This window comes from Hyperolius riggenbachi, chromosome 1 (genome assembly GCF_040937935.1).
Source record: "Hyperolius riggenbachi isolate aHypRig1 chromosome 1, aHypRig1.pri, whole genome shotgun sequence".
NCBI lineage: Eukaryota > Metazoa > Chordata > Amphibia > Anura > Hyperoliidae > Hyperolius > Hyperolius riggenbachi.
Window position 1 is genome coordinate 446,756,032 of NC_090646.1, and position 27,377 is coordinate 446,783,408.

Below are 27,377 nucleotides of genomic sequence, written 5' to 3' on the forward strand. Positions count from 1 at the left end.
CTGGGGCACCTTACTACCTATATGGGGGTACCTTACTGCCTAATGGGAAATTCTGCCGCATTACCTGTATGTATTGGAGAAAAACTGTGCCATTATGTGTATTTACTAGGAATTGCTGCAACGCTCCCTCAAAACCCACCTTTTCCGACAAGCATATTCTCTAGCTTAGGCCATGCACCCTTCAACCTCGCATCTACATTTACTCCTCACTAAATAACCTAATCACGCACTGCCTGTACATAATCTGTATACTTCCCCCACCTCGTTTCCACTTCATTCCTTTAGACTGTAAGCTCGCAAGGGCAGGGCTCTCACCCTTTTGTGTCTTGGAATGTTATTTTAATGGCTTGCACTCTTTTATACATTTTAGTCATGTTACATCTGCTATTGTAATCGCCTGTTCTGTACTTTGTACCAGTGTTCATATTTGATGTATATCATTGTCTGTATCATTATGTATCCCTTGTTTGTTTTCTTACATTGTACAGCGCCACGGAATATGCTGGCGCTTTATAAATAAATAATATTTCTCTTACTTTAAGTGTTTGTTAAGCAGGCTTACATGTCCCAGCTCCTGGTTAAACGGGCTCCTTTTTTTTTTTTTTACTATTGCAGAAAACCTTATTTTGAGCCATAAGTCCAGTGGTTAAACAACCTTAACCAGAGGCATTTCTTTGCATGGGTTGCTACAGTACTAGTTCTGCACTATGTGGGAGCATGGCTATCCAGACAACTTCACTACCTGCACCACAACCTATTTATAAGTCAACAAAGGGGAGAGGTTGAGTGATGGCTTAGTCACATACCTTGCTAGAATGACATGCAGGAAGGAGTGTGAGTGGAGGCCTGTGAGAACCTACTTCCTATACAGATTTGCAGGAGGAAAGGTTAATGGCACCAAGGGCAATACCTTTTCTCAGATGGCACTGTGGGAGGATACACAGCACTACCACATCCTCCAATAAGGGATATAATGGTATGAGCCAGCGATAATGCTGGGTACACACTATGAGATTTTCTGGTCGATTTACTGTCAGATCGATTATTTCCAACATGTTCGATTTGCTTTTCGATCGTTTTCCGAGCATTTTCCGATCGATTTCCTATTAAAGTGCATGGAAATCGATCGGAAAATGCTCGGAAAACGATCGAAAAGCAAATCGGACATGTTGGAAATAATCGATCTGACAGTAAATCGACCAGAAAATCTCATAGTGTGTACCCAGCATTAGTCAAGTGACTGATAGATTTTAAAATTAGGTGAATTGAAGCTTCTTGTAAAATGTTCCAACATTAAACCCTGTGCTGGATCGTGTGGAAGATTTGTCCAGTGTCAACAAGAACATACAGAGGTGTCAGTGTACACAGGTCTTTAATGAGTTACTGCAATATTACACTTTATTTGTTCTGAATATAACAGTCACTTACAAATAGGATTATATGATTGTGTGTGGATTCCAGTACAGATAGTTGCCGGTTACATCTGTACTAGGCGCTTAGCTCACTCTTTCCTGCAGATGTTGATTCACAGACATTATCTTTGGCAAGATATCTCCACAGCGAGCAGTGACTTTAACTACCGCCAGATGATCAGCCCTTGTAGGTCCAATGTTAAGTATTGCAATGGGAATTTTCTTCTCTTGTGCCTGCAGTGCAAACCTATACCCAGAATAGACCTAAAGGGCAGAAAATAGTACAAAAAGAATATTATATTTGCTTAAAAAAAATCTTCTAAGCCCTATTTACATAGAAATTTGTCTCATATCATGGCTTCAATGCAAGTTCAGAAACAGAACAACCCATTCTTGGTATAAAAACACTTAATGTAGAAGATGTGGAAGAAAAAAAAATGGAGGCTGTGCTTTGTCATTCCTCCACCTAACAATGTCAAAACTGAATTGAATCACAAACAAGCTCTGTTTTAATAAACCAAATAGCAGCCTGAAAACCAACTTTTTGCTGCTTATAGAATATATTTATGACCAGATCAAGTAAAAAATTGGCAAAAATCTTACAATATTGTGTGACACGCAAGACAAGCAGTTTTCTCGTGAACAACATTTGACCTAAATCAACAGTACTTAAAGGAATACTATCGATACCCAAGTGTTCTAAAATGACAATGTACAAATAATGTCTAAGTAGATGTGTAAACATTTTCCTACTTTTCATGTTAAATATCAGAGGCAAAAGCTGTAATTTATTGAGGGTGGGATTTAGCTATATTGAAACAAATCAATTGCAGAAGCGGTGTCTGCTTCAATGCACAGCCAGAGTTGCATATCAGACTACAGAAAGCAAATATCAAACATATCAAACTCTAAAAGCAAAAACAATATGAAAAAGCTGTGAGAATGAGTTACATTTCCTCTGCTCTCTTTAGACATTTCAGTCAGAAACAGAGCTCCCAACAGCTGCAGCTCCTGTGTCCTGTCTCTCTCTGTCACACACAGAGCTACACATAGAGTTAACTGATCAAGTGTGAGGGGAATTTCCCCTCTCCTCATGACTCAGTCAGCCGTCAGTTTTGGCGTCAGTAAACTTTGAATGTATTTTGCTAACAGTAAACAAAGAAGTTGCTACTAAAATGTATACACCAGTACTTAGCAGCACTTTCCAAACAATTCCTGTGTCAATTGAAAAAAATATGTGAATCGATAGTATTCCTTTAAGGTGGTAGGAAACTCAGCATTTTCTTTATTATAAAAGATTCATAATCATATGCATAAATCCAAATACCAGAAAAAAAAATATTTGGATCAGAACAATTCAAATAGTTAAACACAGTACTTTCTTCTTCAGTGGGAATCTTATTTGGATGCTGAAGATATGATTACGTTTTTTGGTTACATAGCCTTATTATCCACGTGATTACATTGTCTTTTGTTTACATATCCTCATCAGCCACAATTAGTAAACATTCCTAGCAGTGCTGAAACTCAGCCCCGCACTTAGCAGAAGGTGAGAAAAGAGACAAATGATCACTAGATACTTTGTAACATATATATCGTAGCTAAGCCATAAAATGAAAGCTTTCAGAGCCCATAAACTGTACTTTGGGAACTTGGTAATTTGTTAACAGATCATATTACTTGTGCACAAAAGCAAATATAATAACTGTATGGGTATTACAAGGTAGGAAACACATTTTTATTGAATGTTATGTCAGAGTTTTATCCCGCTTTAAATTATATTCAAAGTACTACCAACTACTACTAACAGTTTACCTGCAACTACAGCACATGTCAAAGAATGACTACAGGTGGTCTAGGTGGTCTGCTAAAAGAATGAGGGCTCAGCACCACCTACGATCAGGTGAACCATTCTGGTTTCCGGCAGGGACACTTCTTGGCAAAATTGGGCCCTGGGCAAAAAATAATGTAGGGCCCCTTTTATTTTCATATTCTACTGACACTTGTCACCTGTACAGTCCCTGACTTGTGGGGCCCCTAAGGAGCTTGGAGGCCTGAACAATTTCCCAGTTTAACCATATGAAAGTATTGGCCCTACTGATAGTCACCACTTTCCTAAATGTAGTATCCAAATAATCAAAGAAGAGGAGGCACTTAACAGGCTTAAACATGTGTTGAATAGTCTTTTTTGGATTATCTTTTGTTTGCCTTTTCTCTTTTTTTTTTTTCTTTTTATGATACTCAGCCTAAAGCAATACATATCCAGATATAAAATATCGCATTTAATAAAGTAATCATAAAACTCAGACAATTATGCAAACAAAAAAACATTGTGTTCAATAGTATAAACTGCACACTACGCGTTTCAGGCTTTCCCCCTACGTCAGGTATACAGGTGTTCCCATGGTAACATACAGTAGTATCATGTATTATACATACTAGTCTGAGTGGATAAGTGATTTACTTTGGACATACAGTATTGACAATATTTTTGGGTTGTCTACAATGAGGTTTAATGTGCTTTATACAATTTACCACTGTTATTACAATACTGTAACATCATAACAAAAACATATACAACAACAAGAACAGCACAGCACATTTTGTACCAGATGATGTACATGATATACAACCTTGTACATGTTAGACTGGTAATTTGAGAGGTTGTGCATAGGGGACTACCTGTATTCTTTTTCATTACCTGGTGTTGTCTGACTGAGCTACTCAGAAATATCAGTGATCAAGATATATGACACAAGTGTGAAAAAAGCTGCCCCACAGTCAGCAAACATGAATGCCCCTATTCTGCCTGTGGGCTATTGAAATATGCACTGTGTGACAGAAGCCACAGGTTCTCAGTAATGCAATAAAAGCTCCTGTATTCTGCTGTATGTACTCTAGGTCAGGGAATGTGTTGGAGAAAGTTAGCAGAGGCTAGGGTAGATATTACAGTATTTACTCTCTTTTTTTTCAAGAAAAGCAGTGTACATTGTTGGTTAAACCTACCAATTGAATCAGTTGCTCATTCCAGAATAATATTTAGTGTTTCTTTCTATTAAATTAGACTAATAGTTATTAGTATTATAGATTAATGACTCAATGTTCATACAAACATCTAAATATTACCTTACAGCTTCAACCTCCAACTGCTAAACATGCTAAAAACCATGCACAAACCAGTGCTGTGGACAGTGTTGCCAACCGCCCGTAAATTTACGGGCAGCCCGTAATTTTTTAGACAAATTAAGCTGCCCGTGAATTCCGTAAGGAATTCAGCAGCGTCCGTAAAAGGGCGGCCGATTGGCCGCCCGCCCTGTTTCAGGAGGACAGCGGCGCAGTGGAGGAAGAGCTGTTGGCAGCGGTGGAGAAGGGGGGCAATCTCACCCCCCCCCATCTCTCACCTCTGTGCTCTCCCTCCCTCGCTGACTGTCCCCCTCCTAAGTGACTGGCAGTGGCGCTTGGCAGCGGGCGGGACTTACCTTTCGTCTCGCTCCTGCGCCGGAAGTTCTGCTGCTCTGGTCTGGACCAGACCAGAGTAGCGGCAGATCATCCCGCGCCGGCGACAAGAGAAGACGCAGGTAAGTTCCGCTCACTGCCGCCTGCCACTGCGCTACATCTACTGGGCACATATACCTCTGGCTACATCTACTGGGCACATATATACCTCTGGCTACATCTACTGGGCACATATACATCTGGCTACATCTACTGGGCACATATACATCTGGCTACATGCTACATCTACTGGGCACATATACATCTGGCTACATCTACTGGGCACATATAACCCTGGCTACATCTACTGGGCACATATAACCCTGGCTACATCTACTGGGCACATATAACCCTGGCTACATCTACTGGGCACATATAACCCTGGCTACATCTACTGGGCACATATAACCCTGGCTACATCTACTGGGCACATATAACCCTGGCTACATCTACTGGGCACATATAACCCTGGCTACATCTACTGGGCACATATAACCCTGGCTACATCTACTGGGCACATATAACCCTGGCTACATCTACTGGGCACATATAACCCTGGCTACATCTACTGGGCACATATAACCCTGGCTACATCTACTGGGCACATATAACCCTGGCTACATCTACTGGGCACATATACCTCTGGCTACATCTACTGGGCACATATACCTCTGGCTACATCTACTGGGCACATATACCTCTGGCTACATCTACTGGGCACATATACCTCTGGCTACATCTACTGGGCACATATACCTCTGGCTACATCTACTGGGCACATATACCTCTGGCTACATCTACTGGGCACATATACCTCTGGCTACATCTACTGGGCACATATACCTCTGGCTACATCTACTGGGCACATATACCTCTGGCTACATCTACTGGGCACATATACCTCTGGCTACATCTACTGGGCACATATACCTCTGGCTACATCTACTGGGCACATATACCTCTGGCTACATCTACTGGGCACATATACCTCTGGCTACATCTACTGGGCACATATACCTCTGGCTACATCTACTGGGCACATATACCTCTGGCTACATCTACTGGGCACATATACCTCTGGCTACATCTACTGGGCACATATACCTCTGGCTACATCTACTGGGCACATATACCTCTGGCTACATCTACTGGGCACATATACCTCTGGCTACATCTACTGGGCACATATACCTCTGGCTACATCTACTGGGCACATATACCTCTGGCTACATCTACTGGGCACATATACCTCTGGCTACATCTACTGGGCACATATACCTCTGGCTACATCTACTGGGCACATATACCTCTGGCTACATCTACTGGGCACATATAACCCTGGCTACATCTACTGGGCACATATAACCCTGGCTACATATACTGGGGACATATACCTCTGGCTACATATACTGGGCACATATATCTGCTGGCTACATATACTGAGGACACTGGCTGTTTGCCATTATGTGCATTTACTGGTGAAAAGCTGTCTCTTATTATGTGCATTTACTGGTGAAATGCTGTCTCTTATTATGTGCATTTACTGGTGCAAAGCTGTCTCTTATTATGTGCATTTACTGGTGAAAAGCTGTCTCTTATGTTCATTTACTGGTGAAAAGCTGTCTCTCATTACGTGCATTTACTGGTGAAAAGCTGTCTCTCATTACGTGCATTTACTAGTGAAAAGCTGTCTCTCATTACGTGCATTCACTGGTGAAAAGCTGTCTGTCATTACGTGCATTTACTGGTGAAAGGCGGTCTCTTATGTGCATTTACTGGTGAAAAGGGGTCTGTCATTACGTGCATTTACTGGTGAAACGCTGTCTCTCATTATGTGTATTTACTTGCCATGCCCACTTTAGTCGCCGCAAATTTCCTCAAACATGTTGCCCCCTACCCATTTGACTGCCCCCTCATATGTGCCAGTCTAGAACCGGCCCTGTACCCCTGCCTACATATACTGGGCACATATACCCCTGGCTACCTGTTCTGGGGACATCTATACCCCTGGCCACCTATTCTGGGGACACCTATAGACCTGGGGCTACCTATTTTTGGGGAACCACTGCTGTCAGATTAAATGTATTTTGGGGAACTGCTGCCAGATTATGTGTATGTTGGGGGAATCGCTGCTGCCAGATTACATCTATTTTTTGGGAACCACTGCCATATTATCTGTATTTTGGAAGAACCTCTGCCAGATTACGTGGATTTTTGGTGAAATGCTGTAAGATTACATGTATTTTGGGGGAAGGGGGAGGAAACACTATGGCAGAGCTCAAACTTCCCTGGCAGACCTTTCACAGCAATATTAAAATCATGTATATTTGGCGCCACCCATGACCACGCCCATTTTTTCAGCGCAGGGGGTTTTGTCAGTAAAAAAAATCTTTTGTCAGTAAATTTTTAGGTATTTGTCAGTAAAAAAATAACGTGAAAGGTTGGCAACACTGGCTGTGGAGTCGGTACAAAAATCATCCGACTCCTCAGTTTATGAAACCACGACTCCAAAATTTCTCCAACTCCTCGACTCCAACTTGTCTTATTTGGTTCAAAAATCATCCGACTCCGACTCCTGAGTTTATTGAAACCACCGATTCCACAGCCCTGGTAAAAACCATATGCCCCTTAGTATAAAAGCCTTCTCAAAATTACCAATCTTTCTCTTAAAGTGTACCAGAGACGATTTAAACTGAAACATATGCTTGAAATACACATCTGGGGCTTCCTCCAGCCCCATGCACACAGATCGCTCCCACGCCGCCGTCCTCAGTCTTCTGTATTGTCGGTACCGGGTCCCATAACGTCGGTCAGTCTGCACAAGGTACGTGCGCCCTCAACATATCCTCCAGGTAAGTATAAAACTTTTAGTTTAAATCGTCTCTGGTTTCCTTTAAGGACGGTTTCCCACTTGTTTGCTGCTGTGCAATGCAATGCTCCTGCCTTATCACACCACAAAAACCCTCACCGCAGAGTGCGCCAACAGGTTCATATGCATAGCGCCGCCCCCTGCTCAGTGATGTACTCCCTGCTGGGCAGGAGGTATGTCACTGGGATTCCCGTTTGTCTGTGCATGTACACCGCAATGCACTCCATCATTTACACTACGTGCATAGACCATAGACTTTCATTTCCCAAAGCACACTGTGTTAAGTGTGGTGCTTGCGGTAACATGCTAATTCCCTTGCGTCGGCTCTGACACTTCCAGCGCACCGCAACAGACCACAATAGGTGTGAAAGTCTCCATAGAATTTCCATTGCTTTTACGGCCTCCTGCGGTAAAATAGGGCAACACAATACAGGTTTAACCTGCAAGTGTAAAAGGGGCCTAAATGATCTGTATTTTCATACTTGATTACTATTGTCCTATGATCAACATATGCCATTATTTAACAGCAGTTTAGTGAAAGTCCCCATACTCATATTTATAAACAGCCAAAAACATTCACTTTGAGGGCTCGTTCACACTAAGGGTGTTTTCTGCCTTTTTTCAATCACAGACGATTTTCAAAAATCGCCCACAAAATACTTGTGCAATGATTGTCTATGAGAAGGTTCATATCAGCGCTTTTCGTCCGCTTTGTGCTCCGCAAAGCAGTGTCTCGACCATTTTTGGGGAGATTTTGCTGTAATGGAAGGTATAGGAAGAGCGCTAAACAATCACAAAATCGCTTTATGCGGTGATTGTGCTTGCGTTTTAAGAATAAATAAATTGTATTTATTATTTTCCAGGTCAAAAAGAGTTCACTTCCTGATTAATGTCAGGAAGTGAAAAAACAGAATCGCTCTGCAAAAGCGCTTACAAAAGCGCTTTGCACAAAATTGTAGTGCGCAGCGGAGAGTCGGGAGGGCGGAAAAAAAAAAGGTACAAAAAAAAATAAAAATGAAAATCGCTGCCGTCAGCGATTTCACTTTTAGATGTGAACAGAGCCTGGAGAATACCATTGAATTTAAGGAGATAGTTGTTGTTTATTTCAAGCATTCTGATAATCCAACCACAGCAGGAAAAATTTACCACAAAACAAGGAAGTGAGCAGCATGCTGCCTCCTTTGTGTGCGTATGTGTGTTATGGATAGTGGAGCTATTTTTTATATATAAGTATCTGTGATTTCTAACTCTGCTTTGTGTTAATACCGTTGAACACTTCTAGTTACCAATTAACAAGTGATGAGTAGAAACCTGTTTTCCAGTTTTTATACTAAAAACAAGGAGGTGGTTGCACTCTGGGTCAGTGAAATTCAACCCCATACATAGCAGGTTTCTGGCAGACATTCAGGATAATCAGCCTAAGAACTGATGGTATGTGGAATGTAGGTTTGTAGCTATGAAAGGTCACTGAAACTATAAAAACACTGGATTGCACAATAAAAAGTTATAAAAACAAACAGACCAAGCAGTATTTCAACTTACTTAAACATTAGGTTACGCAACTACGTGCAACTCATGTATATCAAAATTCTGCATGGCTTACTACTGAAATCAATATTAAAAAAAAAAAAAAAAAAACACCTTCTGAACTTACATACACTACATAGGAAAGCCTTACTCTATGTACTGAGCATGGGTAACTGCAGTCACCAGAAATATTCTTTCACTTGTTGCAGGGGCAAACCCAGGTTTTTCAAGGTGGGGGGGGGGGGGGGGAGATATACTTAAAGATTTACTGAAATCCCTCAGCCACGCACAATACAGTATAATATGGTAGGACATCATGCTGGGTACACAACGCAATTTCCCGTCCAACTAACCGACCAACAACGGGATCGATTAGGAGCAGTTTGGATACAGATAATAATGAGGACAGCCGACATTGGTGATGAAGGGGAAAGTTAAGCATTCACACAGCAAGGCACAAGGCTCTGCTAAAACCTGACTCTGTTAAGTTCCCCAGAGCTGCTCCGTGCACTATACACACGCTGCTGCTCCATCCAAGGTCAACTGTAGCAGGGAAAGAGAGGGGGCGGTGCTGTGAGCTGCAGGATGCCTGCAGATATTCTGGTGTCTCAACTTATGCCTATCCCCAGACACTGCACCGGCCCTGGTCTGAGGGGGGGATTATGGGCAGCTGCATCCCTGCGTTTGCCTATGTGTTCATGTACACTAAACTTGCTGAAAGAAATGATCTGGTTGGTATTCATAGATAACTGTCATAACAGTAGTATTTGTACCATGCTAAAGTGAAACAATTATTTCAAACAGGCATTCCCAACAAACTTATGATGGCCGTACGCATTCTAATTTTCCTTTAGTTGGTTCAATCATTTTGCCAGGGATCCTTTGGACCCAACAAGCCCAATCAATAACTTTTGATCAAAATAGACTAAAGGGGTTATCAAACATGTTGGTAAATCTTTGTTGAGAGTGCGGGAAAAGGGATTGATGACTGACTGAGTGGATTGTAAGAAAAACTGAAATATTATAGTTAGGGATGGTCAAGGTGAAGCAAATAATTTAGAGTTGGTGCAGGATTATGCACATTTTGTATGCAAATGTATGCAGCTTGAACAGTGACAAACTGAAAAGCAGGATTTGATTCATTTTTAAGCTACAAAATTTGCATAATGCTGCATCAACATGAAATTACCACATTTGCATCTCATTAATCATCCCTAATTATATTGTGGTAAAACTTCACTAGCTTACCTGCACAGTGACATCACCCCTGTTATATTTAGGCTGTGATCAGACAGGCAACCAAACAGAATACAACTAATTGTGAAAAAAAGAAGCATTTTTCCACTCATATATGCTTATTTGTCTCGGTAACAGACAAGGCTTTTGGACTCACGAGGAAACTAATGAAGTACTTTCCAAAATATTGCCTAAACGCTAGGGGTGTCCACATCTGCTGGTTAACCAGAGCATGGACATAGGTGGAATGTACTTCCATCATATTGGCATGGCAGGGTTTCCAAAGCTCCATGCAGCTAAACAAACAATGTAAACAAAACTGCATGTGTTCTGCACAACTCTGTATGGGAACCAGAGAGTTACAGTAACAATGACATGGTCACAAACTGCCTCCACCCTCACAAATTCATAGTTCTTAACAAGCTACCAGCCTTTATAAACAGTTTGCAGGATCCTTCCTGTCTTGTAAGGTGAAATTCTATGGCAGTATTATAAAATTTTAATTTAGGACACACTTTCTCATGATTAATATGTATAATCAATAGAGTACCCATTAATCTTAGACATACCAAGTAAGAGTACAGTTTTCTTTTAGATGGAAGCAGAAGCAGCCCACAAGTAGAAAGACCAGAACTCATCCTAATGCTATAAATACTAGGAAACATGAGCTTCGAAAGTGGTTCTACCAGACACACCTGAATACATGGGCGACGCTAGCCCTATTTTAAGGGGGCCCGTGCCCCCAACATGTCCTGGGGTGCCCCCAATCTATTTCTAGCGGTGCCCTGCCGCTAGGATCTGGAGGGGTCGCAGTATGAGGGGAGAGCTTAGTAGCACGTCGGTGGGGAGAAGGGACGGTCCTCCCCCTCCCTCACCTCGGGCTCTCCCCTCTGCGCTTTCCTCCAGCATTGAATAGTGGGTATGCAGGCAGCGGCAGATGCATACCTTCCTTGCGTTCCAGTGCGGATGTTTCTCCCTCTAGTGTCTGACGCGACTTCCTGTTTATACAGGAGAGAGGAACTTAGAGAGGAACTTCCGTGGAACGCAAGGAAGGTATGCATCTTCCGCTGCCCCACCGCCTGCATACTCACTATTCAATGCAGGAGGGGAGCGCAGAGGGTAGAGCCTGAGGTGAGGGAGGGGGGGGGCCGACGTCCTGCTGCTCCCCCTGGGTCCGCTCAGAATTTCTGCGGGGGGGGGGGGGGGGGGGGGGGAAGGCGGGGATTCCTAGTTACGCCCCTGGCCGGCTCTGACGATGGCTGTCAAGGTAAGGGGGGGCGTCTGTCACTACCTAACTGGGGGTCCCTGTCACTACCTAACCTGGGGGGCGCCTGTCACTCACTACCTAACCTGGGCGGCGATTCCTAGTTACGCCCCTGGCCGGTTCTGACGCTGGCTGTCAAGGTAAGGGGGGCGTCTGTCACTACCTAACTGGGGGTCCCTGTCACTACCTAACCTGGGGGGCGCCTGTCACTCACTACCTAACCTGGGGGGCGCCTGTCACTTACTACCTAACCTGGGGGGTCCCTGTCACTCACTACCCAACCTGGGGGATGACTGTGACTCACTACCTAATCTGGGGGTCCGTCATTCACTACCTAACCTGGGGGGCGCCTGTCACTCACTACCTAACCTGGGGGTCCCTGTCACTCACTACCTAACCTGGGGGGTTCCTGTCTCTACCTAAACTGGGGGCTCCTGTCACTACAAACACTGGGGGGTCCCTGTCACTACCTGAACTGGGGGGCACCTGTCACTACATACACTGAGGAGCTCCTGTCACTAAATGAGCTGGGAGGCTCCTGTCACTACCTGAACTGGGGTGCTCCTGTCACTACCTAAACTGGGGGATTCCTGGCGCTACCTAAACTAGGGGGCACCTGTCACTACCTAAACTATCCAGGCCAGCCAGCCCAGCATCACCACCATCCAACCAGCCCAGAATCACTGTCAAAAAGGATACAGCATCACCACCAGTCAGGCCATGCATTTACTTCGACCAGCCAAGCACAGGTCACAGCATCACCGCCAGCCAACCCAGCCACAGCATCGACCACAGCCATCACCGCCAGCCAACCCGGCCACAGCATCACCACCAGCCAGGCCACAACATCACTGCCAGGCCTTTCAGCCCACACATCATCCCCAATCCAGCCAAAAAACAGTTATGCCAGGCACAGCAGCCAGTGGAGGAGAATTCAGAAGCCAGGTGAGAGGTGTCTACCATATTAAGGGGGCATTCTGCCTATTTATGTGAAATGCTGTCTATTTATGTGCTTCATGACTGCTCTTGATTTGTTGGGGGCCTTATGATTGCCAAATTTGTCTTGTTGGGGGCCTCATGACTGCTGAATTTGTCTTGTTGGGGGCCTCGTGATTGCTGAATTTGTCTTGATAGGGGCCTCATGATTGCTGAATTTGTCTTGTTGGGGGTCACATGATTGCTAACTGTGAGACTATGGGAAAATCTGAATCATCATCCAAGACAATAGCATTAAAGAACAAGCGACACCCATGCTAACCTAGAAATAAAAATCACATATATATAAGTAGATAAATACTACCTCTACTTACATAACAGATGTATTGTGCTATCCACGTAATGATTCCTGTGAATTTTACAAAGGAAAAGCAGAAAATCCTTTTCTAGGCAGTGGCCATCTTGCCAAGCTAATGCTGACATCATATCCTCCCTGACTCTTGTTTCCCCCCTCCCCTCCCTTCTCTTGCTCATTGTGTATTCATTAGCTGCTCTCCTTCCAGAGTCTTTTTTTTTTTTATTTACACATCCACTCACGGAGTCACCTCAGCCTTGCTTGTAAACACAAGTGATCAGCTAGACAGACAAATGGAAGAGGAGAAATAGATTATAGATAAAAATAATTCCCAGCATTCAAAAGAACTCCCAGCATTCAACTTTTTGGCACTTTTTGGCACTAGGGCTAGTGCTCCTATAGTATGTAATAACTCCAAACCATAACAGCAGAAAAAAGTTTTGAATGCAGGATTAGCATCTTTATCACTTAATACACTCAGACCAGTTGCTGTTGAAATTTGATTTTTATGGTGACAATACCGTTACCTACTTTTTTTTTTAACTTTTTAAAACAGAAATTAAAACTGGGAGGTTCTAAAAAAATGAATACATTTTTCAGGAGTAGGATGGATGAAATTGTTTATCTTCACAGTTTATTTTCAACTTGGATTTTCCATAATGTTCATTTATGAGTTAAAACGTTTGTACAGTATTTAGTTTAACTTGCTGTGGCCACTTTGCGATAGATAAGTGACTTTTGGATTGCAGTTTGGGCACTCGGCCTCCAAAAGGTTCACCACGACTGTCCTAATCTAATGTCCCACCATTGCTAGGTTCATGTAAATTTGTCTCCACCCGTGACCACGCCCACATTCTGGTCCATGGCCACACCCATTGTTCATCGGGCGCGCGTAGTGCACCGCAGAACGTAACCCTCATATTTTTGAGCGCGCTAGCTGCAGTGTGCTGATCTCTGCTGCCTACAGTATGTACAGTATAAGCTGTTCTCTAGTGCCTGCACTGTGTGCCAATCTACCTCCAGTGTGTACAGTATATAAAAGTGTTACTCTGTGTCCTTACTGATTTTAAACCAGCTGTATTGCATGCTGATCCCTGCTACTTTCAGTATGTACTGTATTAGCTGTAAAGCCTGGTACACACATACAATTTTGATTAGCCAATTTTAGTTCATGAAATGCATTGTCTGTTGGCCCACGTACTGCATGGGAGTGGCAAAATTGGTCAGTGATTGACCAATAAAAATTGTATGTGCGTATACATCTTTGATCTATGCCTATACTGATTATAAATTATCTAAATAAAGGACAGGGGGCTCCATCCAATATTTTGATGGGCAGGCCCGTTATCTGTAGCTTACATTGCTGCTAAGTTCATGTACATTTGGCCCCACCCATGGCCACGCCCACTCACTGTATGATCACGCCCATTTTTTGCCACGGCGCAACGCCCCCGCCTAGTGCCCACAGGTGCCCCCGATCTCCAAGGACCCTAGGAATGCCCCTGCCTGAATACACATTAATAGTAGACCTGGGTTTCAGCAAAGTCTACCTAGGCATGACGTCTTCAGCTAGAAGTTGAATCCAAAATCTATATCTGTCAAAACTTCACAATGGGAAGGCTCAGGAATACAAAGATATACTGATGGCCTGCACGTCATGTCCTAATCACAGACAGACAGGTTCCCATGATATTATACAGGTTAGAACTTCAAAATAATGGTTTCTCAAAAATGCAACACACCAGATTATTTTTTTGTGAACAGTAGAACTAGTACAGTTTATTTCCACTTATGCTGCAGGAGAAGATATTAGTATAACAGTCAAAAATACCACTTGTATAGTAATGAACTATTTAATACTGTTTTTAGTCACAGTCTTTTTCCGCTGCACGTCATATTTAGGAATTGCAACTCCTGAAACAGTGGGTATGTTTTGACCCCATTTGCTCCCTGATCACTTTTGGCACTCCAAATTTTCCACAGACCTCTGGAGAGGCGGTCTCCAAGTACTCTCGTTTTTACCAGTTTGACCAAAACCATATTGAAACCAATATGACAAACAATGGTGTAGAAAGTCTGCCGGAACAGTCCATTAGAGCTCTATGGTCCTATTTTTGATGAAGGATGTTTATAGCAATGCAGACACAAAAAAATGCCCTGGTTAAACACCTATCTAAACATAGCCTCTCTATTGCATGGCAGACTGCAGCTGGTACACTGGCAGATTGATGCTAAACCAAATCGGCAAAAGCAGCAGATAGCTCTGCGGAAGAGCTGTCCAAAAAGTTCAGTTGACCTTAACAACAGTAGCATTGGGTTCTCTATGCACTCATTATTGTACACTCTTGATGATATAGGAAATAACTGGCAAACAGGTGCCACACACACACTTGTAAAATGAGGAACTGAATATCAACATTTTAGAGCACATAAAGCTGAAAAACCTATGAAATATAAGTAAATGTTTTTGAACAGTTGCTTACCTGAAGTGAGGAACCAACAATCAGTATAGCATCAGCTTTACTTAGACGCTCATAGAGAGAGAACACAATTTCTTTGTTCACTGTGTCTCCAAAGAATGTCACCTGTGGCTTTAGAATACCCCCACATTTGTCACACGCTGGGACACGGAAGTTGGCTACCTGCTCATCTGTCAAGAAAACATCGCCATCTGGGGCTACTCCATAGGCCTGTTCATTCCACGATGGATTCAGAGCTAAAAAACGTTCTTGGAGCTCATTTCTCTTACTTACCGCCTGACAGCCAAGGCAAATCACCCTGATGGAAAGATAAAGAATTATTTTATATGTAGCTAATACATGAAAAGTAGTCTTTTTCCACAATCACAATAAATACTTCAACTTTATGTTGCCCTGTACATACACACACTGTTTTAAAATACATTAAACAGTTAACACACACTGTTTTAAAATACATTAAACAGTACTTTATCTGAAACAAATCTTCGCCAAATAATTACAGCCACTCTTCCATAAAGGCCAACTTTGTGCAATGCAGTCCTATGGACAGATTCCCCCACCTGAGCTGTAGATCTCTGTAGCTTGTCCAGAGTCACTATGGGCCTCTTGACTGCATTTCTGATCAGCGCTCTCCTTGTTCGGCCTGTGGGTTTAGGTGGACGGCCTTGTCTTGGTAGGTTTACAGTTGTGCCATACTCCTTCCATTTCTAAATGATCGCTTGAACAGTGCTCCATGGGATGTTCAAGGCTTTGAAAATCTTTTTGTAGCCTAAGCCTGCTTTAAATTTCTCAATAACTTTATCCCTGACCTGTCTGGTGTGTTCTTTGGACTTCATGGTGTTGTTGCTCCCAATATTCTCTTAGACAACCTCTGAGGCCGTCACAGAGCAGCTGTATTTGTACTGACATTAGATTACACACAGGTGCACTCAATTTAGTCATTAGCACTCATCAGGCAATGTCTATGGGCAACTGACTGCACTGAATAATTACGAACACCCCACTTTGCAGTTATTTGTAAAATATGTTTGCAATCATGTAGAATTTTCATGCCATAATATGACAAAATGTGGAAAACTTCAAGGGGGCCAAATACTTTTGCAAACCACTGTAGGCAGTCACTACAGGTTACTGCACTTCCACATTTCTCCATGCACTATTTATCAAAATCAACAGAAATCCAATGAAAATATTATCAGTACACATCAACAGAAATCCAATGAAAATATTATCAGTACACAAACAAGAATAAAAACAAAAAAAAAGAGGCGCCAGAATGCGCAGTGACATCTTACACTCAGGCCTTGTCACATGAGCAATAAAATGCCAACAATAAATTCCTGGTTTATATATAGTTTTCTGCAGAAATGTTTTTCTGTGAGACATGTTTTTAGGTGAGACAGAGTCAAACCGCTACTGATAGAGAAATGGGTCATTAGCTGCTATTCTCTGCAGCAAAATATTTGTGATAGAAAATCCTTAAGAATTAGCAATTTATAATTTCTGTGAAATTGACCTAAAAGACATAGGCCTCAATTCACTAAGGGCAGTTCGGGAAAATAATTTGGGTTGGTAAAATACCGCATTTGTTATTTTACACCTTTTTTTCCCCAAATTCACTAAGATTTTCTGTATGAGGTAGACGTTCGGTAATTTACCGAACAAACATGCTTCAATTCACTAATCCCTGCTTGGCTGTGGAGCAGGTCAGCAGTCAGGCAGGAAGCTGTGTACATGAATCAGGGTTTCTGTCCAGTGCATCCCTGGCATCCCTTTAGATGTGCTGCAGCCACCAGGGAGAGCTCTAAAAAGGGATGCAGAAAAGCCTTATGAAAGGTCTCCTTTCCCTGCTCTGCTGGAGTGGTGTCCCGCCTTCCAGGGTCCTTGTACCATGACACAAGTGTGATCCCTCTCTCAAGGTACACACACACACACACACACACACACACACACACACACACACTTTATATATATTTTTCCCTTCAAGAATTAAAATCAATTTTCCTGACTGATTGTAACATTTGCAGGTACTTATCCGTTAGCCGGGCGCATCCGGCAGGTGGCGCTAATTACTATTCCCCCTCCAGGCCGACATGGATAGTAGGGAAAGATGTAACTCTGGTGGAGTTTTGTCGCCACCTAGAGGATGCGCCCGGCTAACGGATAAGTACCCATTTGCAAATGTGACCAATGTATTAATTTATCCCAATTATGAAAACAAATGATTTAATGCTTTTTTTTTTTTCTTTTTTGCAGGGGTCTATAAATCATGACACTGACAATCTATTCTGCACGATTCAATTGTCATAAAAATTTATCATAAATATCAGCCACTCCCAATCAACTTATAATCGATAAAAACAGGACAGATTTCTTGCTCTAACAAACAAAAAAAACAACTTGATTTTCCTGTAAAACCAATAGTTTTTATTGACTTGACATAAAATCAAATCTTTTTAACGTATCCAGTGTAGTCACCTTCAGTGGGGGCGGGAGATCTGGTGATTTTTTTTTTTCTGAGGAGGAAACGCTCACTCAGGGCTGGAACCCACAGGAGCGCTTTTGGCAGCGTTTTGGCAGCACTGCGATACGCTAGCAGTTTGCCAAAACGCTGGGCTAACGTTAATGGATGGGGCAACTTCCACAGGAGCGTTTGCGTTTCCCAGAAACGCAAACGCAGGACCTGCAGCATTTTGGGAGCGTTAGCGCTTCAATGTAAAGTATTGAAACGCTAGCAGAAACGCTCAGCAAAACCTAAACTGAGCGGTTTTGCTAGCGTTTTGCGGTTCAGCACACTGTAACAAAATTAAAAATAATTCACAGGACCAATCAGGATAAAAACGCAAAACGCTACGCACCCGCTGGGCAAAAAAATACAATGTTGCAAAACACGACCAAAAACGCGCATGAATCCGCTTGCAAACCGCTCAGACAAAACGCTAGCGGTTGCGTTTTGAGTTTGCTGATTTCAGTGGGTTCCAGGCCTCATGGTAGGAAGGAGCAACTGGATGTAGCCTGCCAGAGGACAGCTAGGTACTTTGAATATATTTCTTAGGAAAAGTGCAGACATGCCATCATTGCTAATTAAAGCAAATTTACTATCATGTGCATTTAAATAATGGGTGGTTGAATTAGAGCGATGATATTTATCTGAAAGTTCATCAACATTAAAAAAAGTTTACATTGAAGCACTCTAGTTGGCTGGTTATACACTGATATATTTACAACTGTGCTATGAGTTGAGATTTCTATGGTTCAGTGTGCCAGAAGTGCAGTGTTTTCTATAAATTTGCCCAAACAGAAAGCTTAGTTTTGCAAGGATCTGAGTAGGGCCCTTTTCCACTAGCAGTCGCTAGCGTTCACGCTGAACGCTAGCGATTGCTGAATCGCAATTACCGGCGATTCCCTGACGTTCGCGGCCGCGATTTTGCTATGCTATGCACTGCATAGCAAAATCGCGGCAAATATCGCTCTGCCGCGCAAAAAACGAATCGCGGTAGTGGAAATGACCTACCGCGATTCCTATGTTAAAAAGCAAACCGTAGCAATTGTAAAATCGCTAGCGGTTTGCGTCTTTGCGTTTCAGCCAGCGCAAACGTGCTGGTGGAAAAGGGCCCGGGCTTGTTCACACTAAGGCCTGGTGCACACCAAAAACCGCTAGCAGATCCGCAAAATGCTAGCAGATTTTGAAACGCTTTTTCTTATTTTTCTATGGAGTTTTGCTAGCGTTTTGCGGATTGCTGCAGCGGATTTCAGTATAGTACATTTCATATATTGCTACAGTAAAGCTGTTACTGAACAGCTTCTGTAACAAAAACGCCGGCAAAACCGCTCTGAACAGGCGTTTTTCAGAGCGGTTTGCGTTTTTCCTATACTTAACATTGAGGCAGAAACGCATCCGAAATCCAAAAAATGCCTCACCCCGGCATTTTTCGTTTCTGCAAAACGCCTCCCGCTCTGGTGTGCACCACCCCATTGAGATACATTGACCAAGCGGATCCGCGGCTGCAGAAACGCTGAAAAAGCCGCTCGGTGTGCACCAGCCCTAAGAGCGATGTGGTTCTTTTTTCAGCGCTGCCGATTTTAAAAATCGCCTTAAAGAGAACCCGAGGTGGGATTTAATTATGTTACTGGGGCACAGAGGCTGGTTGTGCACACTAAGACCAGCCTCCGTTGCCCCATGGTGTGCCTCCATGTCCCGCCTGCGCGCTGCTATACCCCCCGCATTGCTGGCGACATGCAGCGCGTCGCCAGCACAATGTTTACCTAAGCCCTGTCTGTCAGCGCGGCTCCCCCGCCACCTACGCATCGGCGCTACCCGCCCGTGTCCCTTCCCTCTCCGCTGATTGGAGCGAACGGTCGCGGGCGGGAAGTGGCGACATAGAGGAGGCGGGGGAGCGGCAAGAGTGACAGGGCAATGTAAACAGCCTGCTGGCGAGACACTGCATGTCGCTAGCACGGTGTTTGATTTATGGGGGCACAGCAGGGCGCGCGGGGGGGGGGGGGGGGGGAAACTGTATAGCAACAGAGGCTGGGCATTATATGAAGACCCAACCTCTGTGTGCTAATAGCATTCTTACTAGCCACCTCGGATTCTCTTTAGTTAATAAATACATTGTATTTATTAATTTCTGGGTCACTCCCTGACTAACGTTGAAAAAAACATTGCTCCACAAAAGCGCATAGAAAAGCGCTCAAACCTACTGCTTGACCCACTGAGTTGTGCTCCCATTTTTGCCTGAGGAAGCGGGGTCACGCCCGCGAAACGCGTTGCATTTGTGGAGTTGAATAAATTATTTGTTAATTCTGTTTTATCGAGACTCGAGTGAGTTTTCTTTTTTGTAAGAGGGAGGTAAGTCCACCCTAACATCCCCCTCTGCTTTTAAACGGTTTTTAAAACGTTTTACTCTACTCTGGCGCCTCTGTATACCGAGCTTTTGCTGATCTTCTAGTCCACCCTGGGTGGAGGGGTGCATCCCCATCTACTATCTACAGAGAGCGACTTCTTAACCTGAGTGGGGTCAGGTCCTAATGCTCCCCACCTGCATTTAAAGTGGTTGCCTATGGGTAACCCGTGTTTGTGAGTATATACACATAAAATTGTATTGAACTCTTGATTTTACCTCACAATACTGCACCATATTGGGCTCTCGATTCTCTTCTTGTTTTTAAGCATAGAAAAGCGAAAATCGCTCAGAAAACTCTTAAAAACACTATAAATCACTCAGCGCTTGCAATTTATAGTGTGAACAAGGCCTTAGAGGCTGTTTATTTCATAGAAAACCATCAACACATTAACAATAATATAAATACAACAACAACAACCACCCAAGAAATCAAGACATACATCAGCTGTTGATCACTTAGCTGGCATCTGGCTAATAAACCAGTAGCTAAAGAGTTTTAATTGGCTGGATTTAAACCACCTGCTATGTTAGTTAAAATTTGCAAGTCAGGAGAATTTCTTGCCCATGGCTATTAGCTATGAGGCTTTACTTTAATTACCTGTGGGTACAACCATGCAATTCAGTCAGGCGTTGTTGTCCAGCTTTTTTATGTAAGGCATCCACATTCTGTGTCACTAGCCAATGTAATTTCCCAGCATTCTCCCAGTTATAGAGTGCCATGTGTGACATATTTGGCTTATGGGAAGAGAACTGTGGCCATCCTACAAAGTTTCTAGCCCAGTAGCGCCTTCGAGCAGCCTGACTCTTGACAAACTCTGCATGCTGAATGGGTCTGCGTTCAGTTCTGGCATACAGACCAACACCCTCTGAACGATAGTCTGGGATTCCTGATTCTGTGGAAATCCCAGCACCTGTCATGACAAACAGTCTCTGAGAGTGCAGTACAAAGTCCTGGAGCCGCTCCACTTCATTTGGGTCTGCAGGAGGACAAGCTGGAACATATTCTGAAAAACTCAGGTTTGAGCTGCATCGAATCAAACCAAGGCTGCATCTTTTAAGTACAGGAGAACAATTGGGGAGAGAGATCCACATCATTTAGCTGTCATCAGCATCATTACCACTTCTGCAAGAGAAGAACAATTGTCCATACAGTGACTTAACACACCACAATCTTTCCTCAAAACTGCAACCAGAATACAAATAATCAGCAGACACACAAACGGTGAAGTCATAAGCTTGGTTACAATATTGAAATTAATCTCACTGAACTAAATATATGTTTGTCATTGCTGGTTAATGGGTTAAAGATGCCTGGAATACACAGAACCAAGATAATTGAGAACTTATAGTACAGTAGTAGTTTTCCTGACAATGTTCTTATATCTGGCACTAATATGGTCACCTCACATTTTAGAGTGGAGTTACAGTAAAAATTTGCCCTCTGGTGTAAAAGATAGGCCACTTCTAAATCCTCATACAGACGTACGGGGCAAGTCGCCTGGCAGGGAAGGACCCAAAATGGTTAATAGGGTCACACTTCACTTGGAGGCTTATCATGACTGTGGCAACAGGAAGCTGCTCAGTTCTGCCACTGTAAAATGTTTGTTATATGATATAAGAGAACAGGAGATAAAGTTCTGTTTGATAACCAAACAGATGAGAAGTTTTTGCATGAGTCATGCTAGGTACACACCATACATTTTTATGTTCGATAGATGCGTTAGATAGCTAATTCCTGACATGTCCGATATTACTTTCAATCGTTTTATGGCTTGATTTCTCATAGAAGTGAATGGAAATTGAGAAGATAAGCGAATCGAGTGGGAAAGCGAGCAGAAAAATAAATTGAAAATCGATTGAACGGCAGAATTGACTGAAAAAAACATATCGTGTGTACCTAGCATTACAATGATTGTAAGTAGAAGATTGTAAGTAGAAGATTGTTTATCAGTGTACAGCTGCCTTACTGAACTGGATATGACATAACCATGTAACACAGCTACTTCCAGAACGAAATATAGTGCAAACTGGAGAGTGTTATTCTGGCAGTTCTGCTGATCATGCTAGATTTTCACATGTACTGTACATAGATCTATAACAGATAATTAAAATACTGCACAGTGCCTCAGGTTGTGGCATAATACTTCCACCACCAGTTCCTCCAATTCAGCAGTAAATTAAAAATAAAGCTTGAGAGGTGACTTATCAACTATATGATGGAGTTCCCAGGGCTGGATTTACCAATGGGCACAGCAAGCAAATGTCAAGATAATGTTGCCACTAAAGAGGCATGTGGCCAGATCCATCTTCTTCCACCAGCTCTCTCACATCCCAAATCAAAAGGTATTTTTTACAGGGAAACCTACATAATTGTGCTAAGCGGTTTGCTCCTGTGGCTTCCCACAGAATATGAGGAACATTTAAGCCACATTGGGCTCCATTTACAATCATTTTCCGCATGCAGAAAACTACTTGTGGGAAATTTTCAACCAAAATAAGACCATCTTGACATTCACAAAATTTGCCACACGCGGAAAAAGTGCGGTAAAAGTTCGCAAATAATGTGGAAAATTACCGCAAAAGTCAGTAATTTCGGCAAAAAAAAATCTAAATTCACAATGAAAAAGGGGCGCATTATTTCTGTCTTAAGTACTGATTTTATATCACCTACAAGTAGCTGCTAATATATTTTGCTTCCCAATGACTTACATGGAGTCTGGAGGCTTGATCGCTGTGTTTGCTGGACTTAAAAACGTTTTGGGGGGCATTTTTTATTGCAACATTTTTCCGCATGTTTACAGCCTGTTAACACGTGTTTCCGCACTTTTTGTTGCAATATACCTGCATGCGGAAAAATTTTAGTGAATGTAGAAAAATGCTGAAATTACCGCTGCCGATAATTTAGCGATAAAAAATCATTTACCGCATGTCTGATTCTGAATACAGCCCACTGAGTCACACTTAGCAGAATCATATGCGTTTTTCCCATAGCACATAGTGGAAATCGCACGTGATTCTGCCAAGTGTGACCATGGCCTAAATGATTTTTATATGGCACAGGTACCTGTTCTATTTTAGATGCATGTATTTGTGTTTACATTTTTCAGCGAGGCTTCTTTTACAATGCAAATTGCAATTCTGGTTTGCGAATTTTCACTGGATTTGAGCAAAACAAGAAGTAAAACAGAAAAAGATAAAGCATGCAGGACTTTATATTGCATGTAAAATCACATCAAATCTCATGTAGTGTATAAGGGCTTGTTCACACTATGAGCATTTTTGAAATCGCCCTAAAAGCGCTTGTGCAATGATTTCCTATGAGAGTGTTCATACTTGAGCGCTGTACTTTCTATTGAATCACAAACGCAGCTCCTGTACCATTTTCTGAGCATTTGCGTTCAATAGAAAGTATAGGGAAATCGCAAAGTGCTTCAAAAAGCGCTTTAATAGCGATTTACCGGGCACTTTTATGAATAAGTACATTGTATTTATTAATTTCCGGGTGAAAGTTCATTTCCTAGCCGAGTCAGGAAGTGTAAAAAAATCATCGCTCCACAAAAGCGCTTAGAAAAGCAATCTTTCTGCGCCGCCCGGATCCTCTGCAATTGGCCCAGGAAAGGCCCTTCGGGGTACTGCGCATGTGCGGTCCTGTCGCACTCCTGTGTCCAGGAGCATTCTGCTCCTGCTCAGTACTACTACATAGGTGCAGTACGCTCCTAGGCAAAGGAGCGCGACAAGGAGCACGCGCGGCCGGATTGTGCCTGCGTTGACTGGAGTATTTTACGGAGAAAATTGTAGAGGATCCAGGTGGGGCAGAAGGACAGCGAGGTACCAATCAGCCTTAAGGGCTGGAACCCACTAGAGTGATTTTTTTTTTTAGCGTTTACGGAGCGTGATAAATCCCTAAACGCTCTGCCAATGTAAATGGATGGTGCAAATTCCACAGAAGCTATTGCGATTAGCAAAATCACAAACGCAGGACATGCAGCATTTTGTTAGCGTTTGCACTTCAATGTAAAGTATATAATCACTGGCGCAATCGCTCATCAAAACCTGCACGGAGCGATTTTGCTAGCGTTTTGAAGTTACTGCACACTGTACCAATATTAAAATTAATAAAAAGGACCAATCAGACTTTAAACCGCTAATCGCTACACAACCGCTGGCAAATTGATACACTTTTTAAAATCGCTCCCTAAAACGCTCAGGAAATCACAAACTGCTCATACTAGCGATTGCGATTAACAATAGCATTTTGTAGTGGATTCCAGGCAATGGGGACAGGAGGTTGCCCCAGGTATGGATAAATTTGTCCTTTTATGCCATCTCAGGTAATTGGGATGGGACGGGGTAAAATTTAGTTTGTCCTTTCTCCTGAGACTATAGACTCCTGAAATGTTAATCTGGTAATTCTGTACAAGGTTTTCTTTCCTAAGCATCTACTGCATTAAGCATTATATAACTCCTATTTACGCTCGAACTGGCCTTGACTTCGGACTGCTGCGTTTACTCACCAAGCTATAAATACAAACACAGCTAGGAGAATAAGTACACGAAAATAAAATCGCTATAGCGCCCCAATAAATGCTACTGTCTATGTCCCCTACACAAACTCACCCCGTCAGCGCAGTGAACGCTGTTTGGTGGAAAAACTACAACTCCCATAAGCCTCTTTACCTGCTTGCGTGCCTCGAACGTCGGTCTAGCAAACTATGTCCCATTATTACGCATGTACTCTCGTCGTATATTACACATACAGTTTGCACTTTGCAGACACGACCTCCTCTGTCGGTGGTGCTGAAGCTACTAGTGCCCGGGAGCAATGTCAGATAGTGCAGCCCGGAAGCAGCCTTCCTCACTGAGTATCACGCATGCTCAGTGGGAAGTTAGACATTAATATTTACCTAAAATATCTCCGCTTCCGTACCACGTACACTCCGGAAATGTTCAGGGGAGGGAGGGGACCCCCAGATCTAGCTCTGTGTCGAATTGCAGCCCCCGAGCCCCGCTAGTTCCCGAGATAGGTTTGCTGCAATCAGTCTCGGGAACCAGCGGGGCTCGGGGGCTGCAATTCGGCAAAGAGCTAGATCTGAGGGTCCCCTCCCTCCCCCGAAAATTTCTGGAGTGTACGTGGTGCGGGAGCGGAGATTTTTAGGACGTTTTACGTGGCTGCACAATTTAATGGGACGCAGGCTCCTACTGCGCACACGGGGCTGCACTAGCTGACATTACACCTGCCGAGGTACTTAGTTTACCAAGTTGCCGTAGCAACTGTTATGACGCGTACCCATGCAGCTGTGCGTGCGGGAGATGATGTAGGCAGATCACGTGAGGCACCCAATCTCCTGCCCAAAGTGCTTTTACTCACTTATACTAAGTATAATAAATTATAAGTATTTTTTATTTTATATACGATTTTTCTACTATTTTGCACATATTCTATTTCCTACACAGCTCAGCGAAGCTGTCTAACTTGTCGCCCATTTTTACATATTATTTTGGTGGTGATTTTAGCACTCAGACCTCAAATCCAAGATGCCCAGGCGCAAACCACAAAATGTCAGAAATGTCACCAGTGGTGTCTCTGTACAGATGTATTAGTGATACAATTATGTTTCTTTTTTGGTGGGGTTGTCAGACATCATTGCTTTTGTTTTGAAGGCAACATTTGTTATATGACGGAGGGGGAGGGATATGCTGCCTGTACAATAATTATTAAAGGATACACAAGACAAATTCATTTGTACAAACAGAAGCAAGCATATATGGGCAGCATCTGCTCACTCGTAAATGCCCCCATACATTGCACCGGGTTATGCACTATTGCACAAGTGCTGGCCCTGCGACGCACGTCCTTAATTGTGCTCTGCACATGAGCTCTACGCAATGACTCATGTGCGCATGGCGATATTAAGGCTGCGCACCACAGGCCCAATGCTTGCGCAGTAATGCATGACCTGGAGTGATAAATGGGGGCAATGAAGAGGGACAGCGAGATACGGGGGAGCAGTGGGCATGGGGACAGATGCCTATACATGCCTGCTTACTCCATTTGTGCAAATGGCATTGCCTCTGGTATCTTTTAAGGTGGCATTATTTTGTTGGTGTTAGTCTAGTTTAGGGGGCCCAGCAGCAAATCTTATAGGGAGCAGTTTTCCAATCACAGCACCCTCTAGAGCACAAAGTGTGATTAGCCAAATAGTGTGGGTGTATCATTATTACATCTGAAAACTAGCAGTTGGAGAGTGTGCCGTCCACCCAATCACATTAGCAGAATTTCCCTATGAGGTTTCCTGCTGGGTCCCCTAGACTAGTGCTTTTTTTGTTTGTTTTTTATTATGCAAGCAGCATTGAGTTTGTATCGAAGAGAACTATTTTTGTCTTAGAGTGAGACTTATTAAGGGAGGAAACACACTTGCAGGGCCATTTTTTCCTGCGAATCCCGGGTCTCCGTCAGCAGTGCGGTCTCTTTCTGCAAATGAGTCGCCGCATTTGCTACATCATTTTTGATTTACGGTGGCATATACTGCAATTGCTGATGTGTGCGTTGTGTGGGAAAAAGAGGAAAGATGTGCAATTTAAAAATGGGGAAGAGGGGTGACAGATGTTGCCAGAGCTATAATTAGTTTTGGGGGCACCACTTATGTGGTGGTGTGGAGAGGTGTAAACAGTAAGCTATCATCTGTTTTGGTGGGGAAGGTTATTTTGTAGGTAGTGATGGTTTCATTCTTGGGGGACACATCTTATGTGTTTTTTTCTTTTTGGGGTGGGCTGTGCATTTGTTTGCGCAGAGTGTAGTCTGTGTCCTTGCAAGTGTACCATCAGTGTACCTGTCAGTGCAGTGTGCCCTTGTCAATGCAGGGTCTGTGGGGACTCTGTAAGGTCAGTTTTGATCC

General features: G+C 43.1%; 2 protein-coding genes across 6 annotated transcripts in view; both read right to left on the bottom strand.

Moving 5' to 3' along the window:
• The window catches only part of LOC137520142 (hydroxysteroid 11-beta-dehydrogenase 1-like protein A), a 38,132-nt gene extending 36,617 nt beyond the window's left edge, over positions 1 to 1,515 (bottom strand). Inside the window, exon 1 of the mRNA XM_068238713.1 lies at positions 1,429 to 1,515. The gene's annotated coding sequence lies outside the window, so the exon portion shown is untranslated. The remainder of the gene's footprint in view (positions 1 to 1,428) is intronic.
• SIRT4 (sirtuin 4) lies at positions 1,356 to 25,434 on the bottom strand. 5 transcript variants are annotated; one of them, XM_068238711.1, is made up of 4 exons: positions 25,386 to 25,434; positions 21,080 to 21,604; positions 15,578 to 15,872; positions 1,356 to 1,676 (listed from the first exon to the last, which is right to left on the bottom strand). In XM_068238711.1, exons 2-4 carry the CDS (start codon positions 21,574 to 21,576, stop codon positions 1,497 to 1,499), a joined length of 972 nt encoding a protein of 323 aa, XP_068094812.1. In that variant the 5' UTR covers positions 21,577 to 21,604; positions 25,386 to 25,434; the 3' UTR covers positions 1,356 to 1,496. The 5 variants fall into 5 exon arrangements, with proteins under 5 accessions (XP_068094812.1, XP_068094811.1, XP_068094809.1 ...); XM_068238710.1 differs by lacking the exon at positions 25,386 to 25,434 and adding an exon at positions 25,239 to 25,374; XM_068238708.1 differs by lacking the exon at positions 25,386 to 25,434 and adding an exon at positions 25,099 to 25,374.
• Between the last annotated feature and the right edge of the window lie 1,943 nt (positions 25,435 to 27,377).

Coding starts and splice junctions, on each gene's coding strand:
- SIRT4 (XM_068238711.1), bottom strand. CDS start 21,576: ATGATGTGGATCTCTCTCCCCAATTGTTCTCCTGTACTTAAAAGATGC. Junction 15,873..21,079: donor TTGCATGGTTGTACCCACAG/GTAATTAAAGTA, acceptor TCTTTCCATCAG/GGTGATTTGCCTTGGCTGTC. Junction 1,677..15,577: donor TTGTTGGTTCCTCACTTCAG/GTAAGCAACTGT, acceptor TCTGCCCTTTAG/GTCTATTCTGGGTATAGGTT.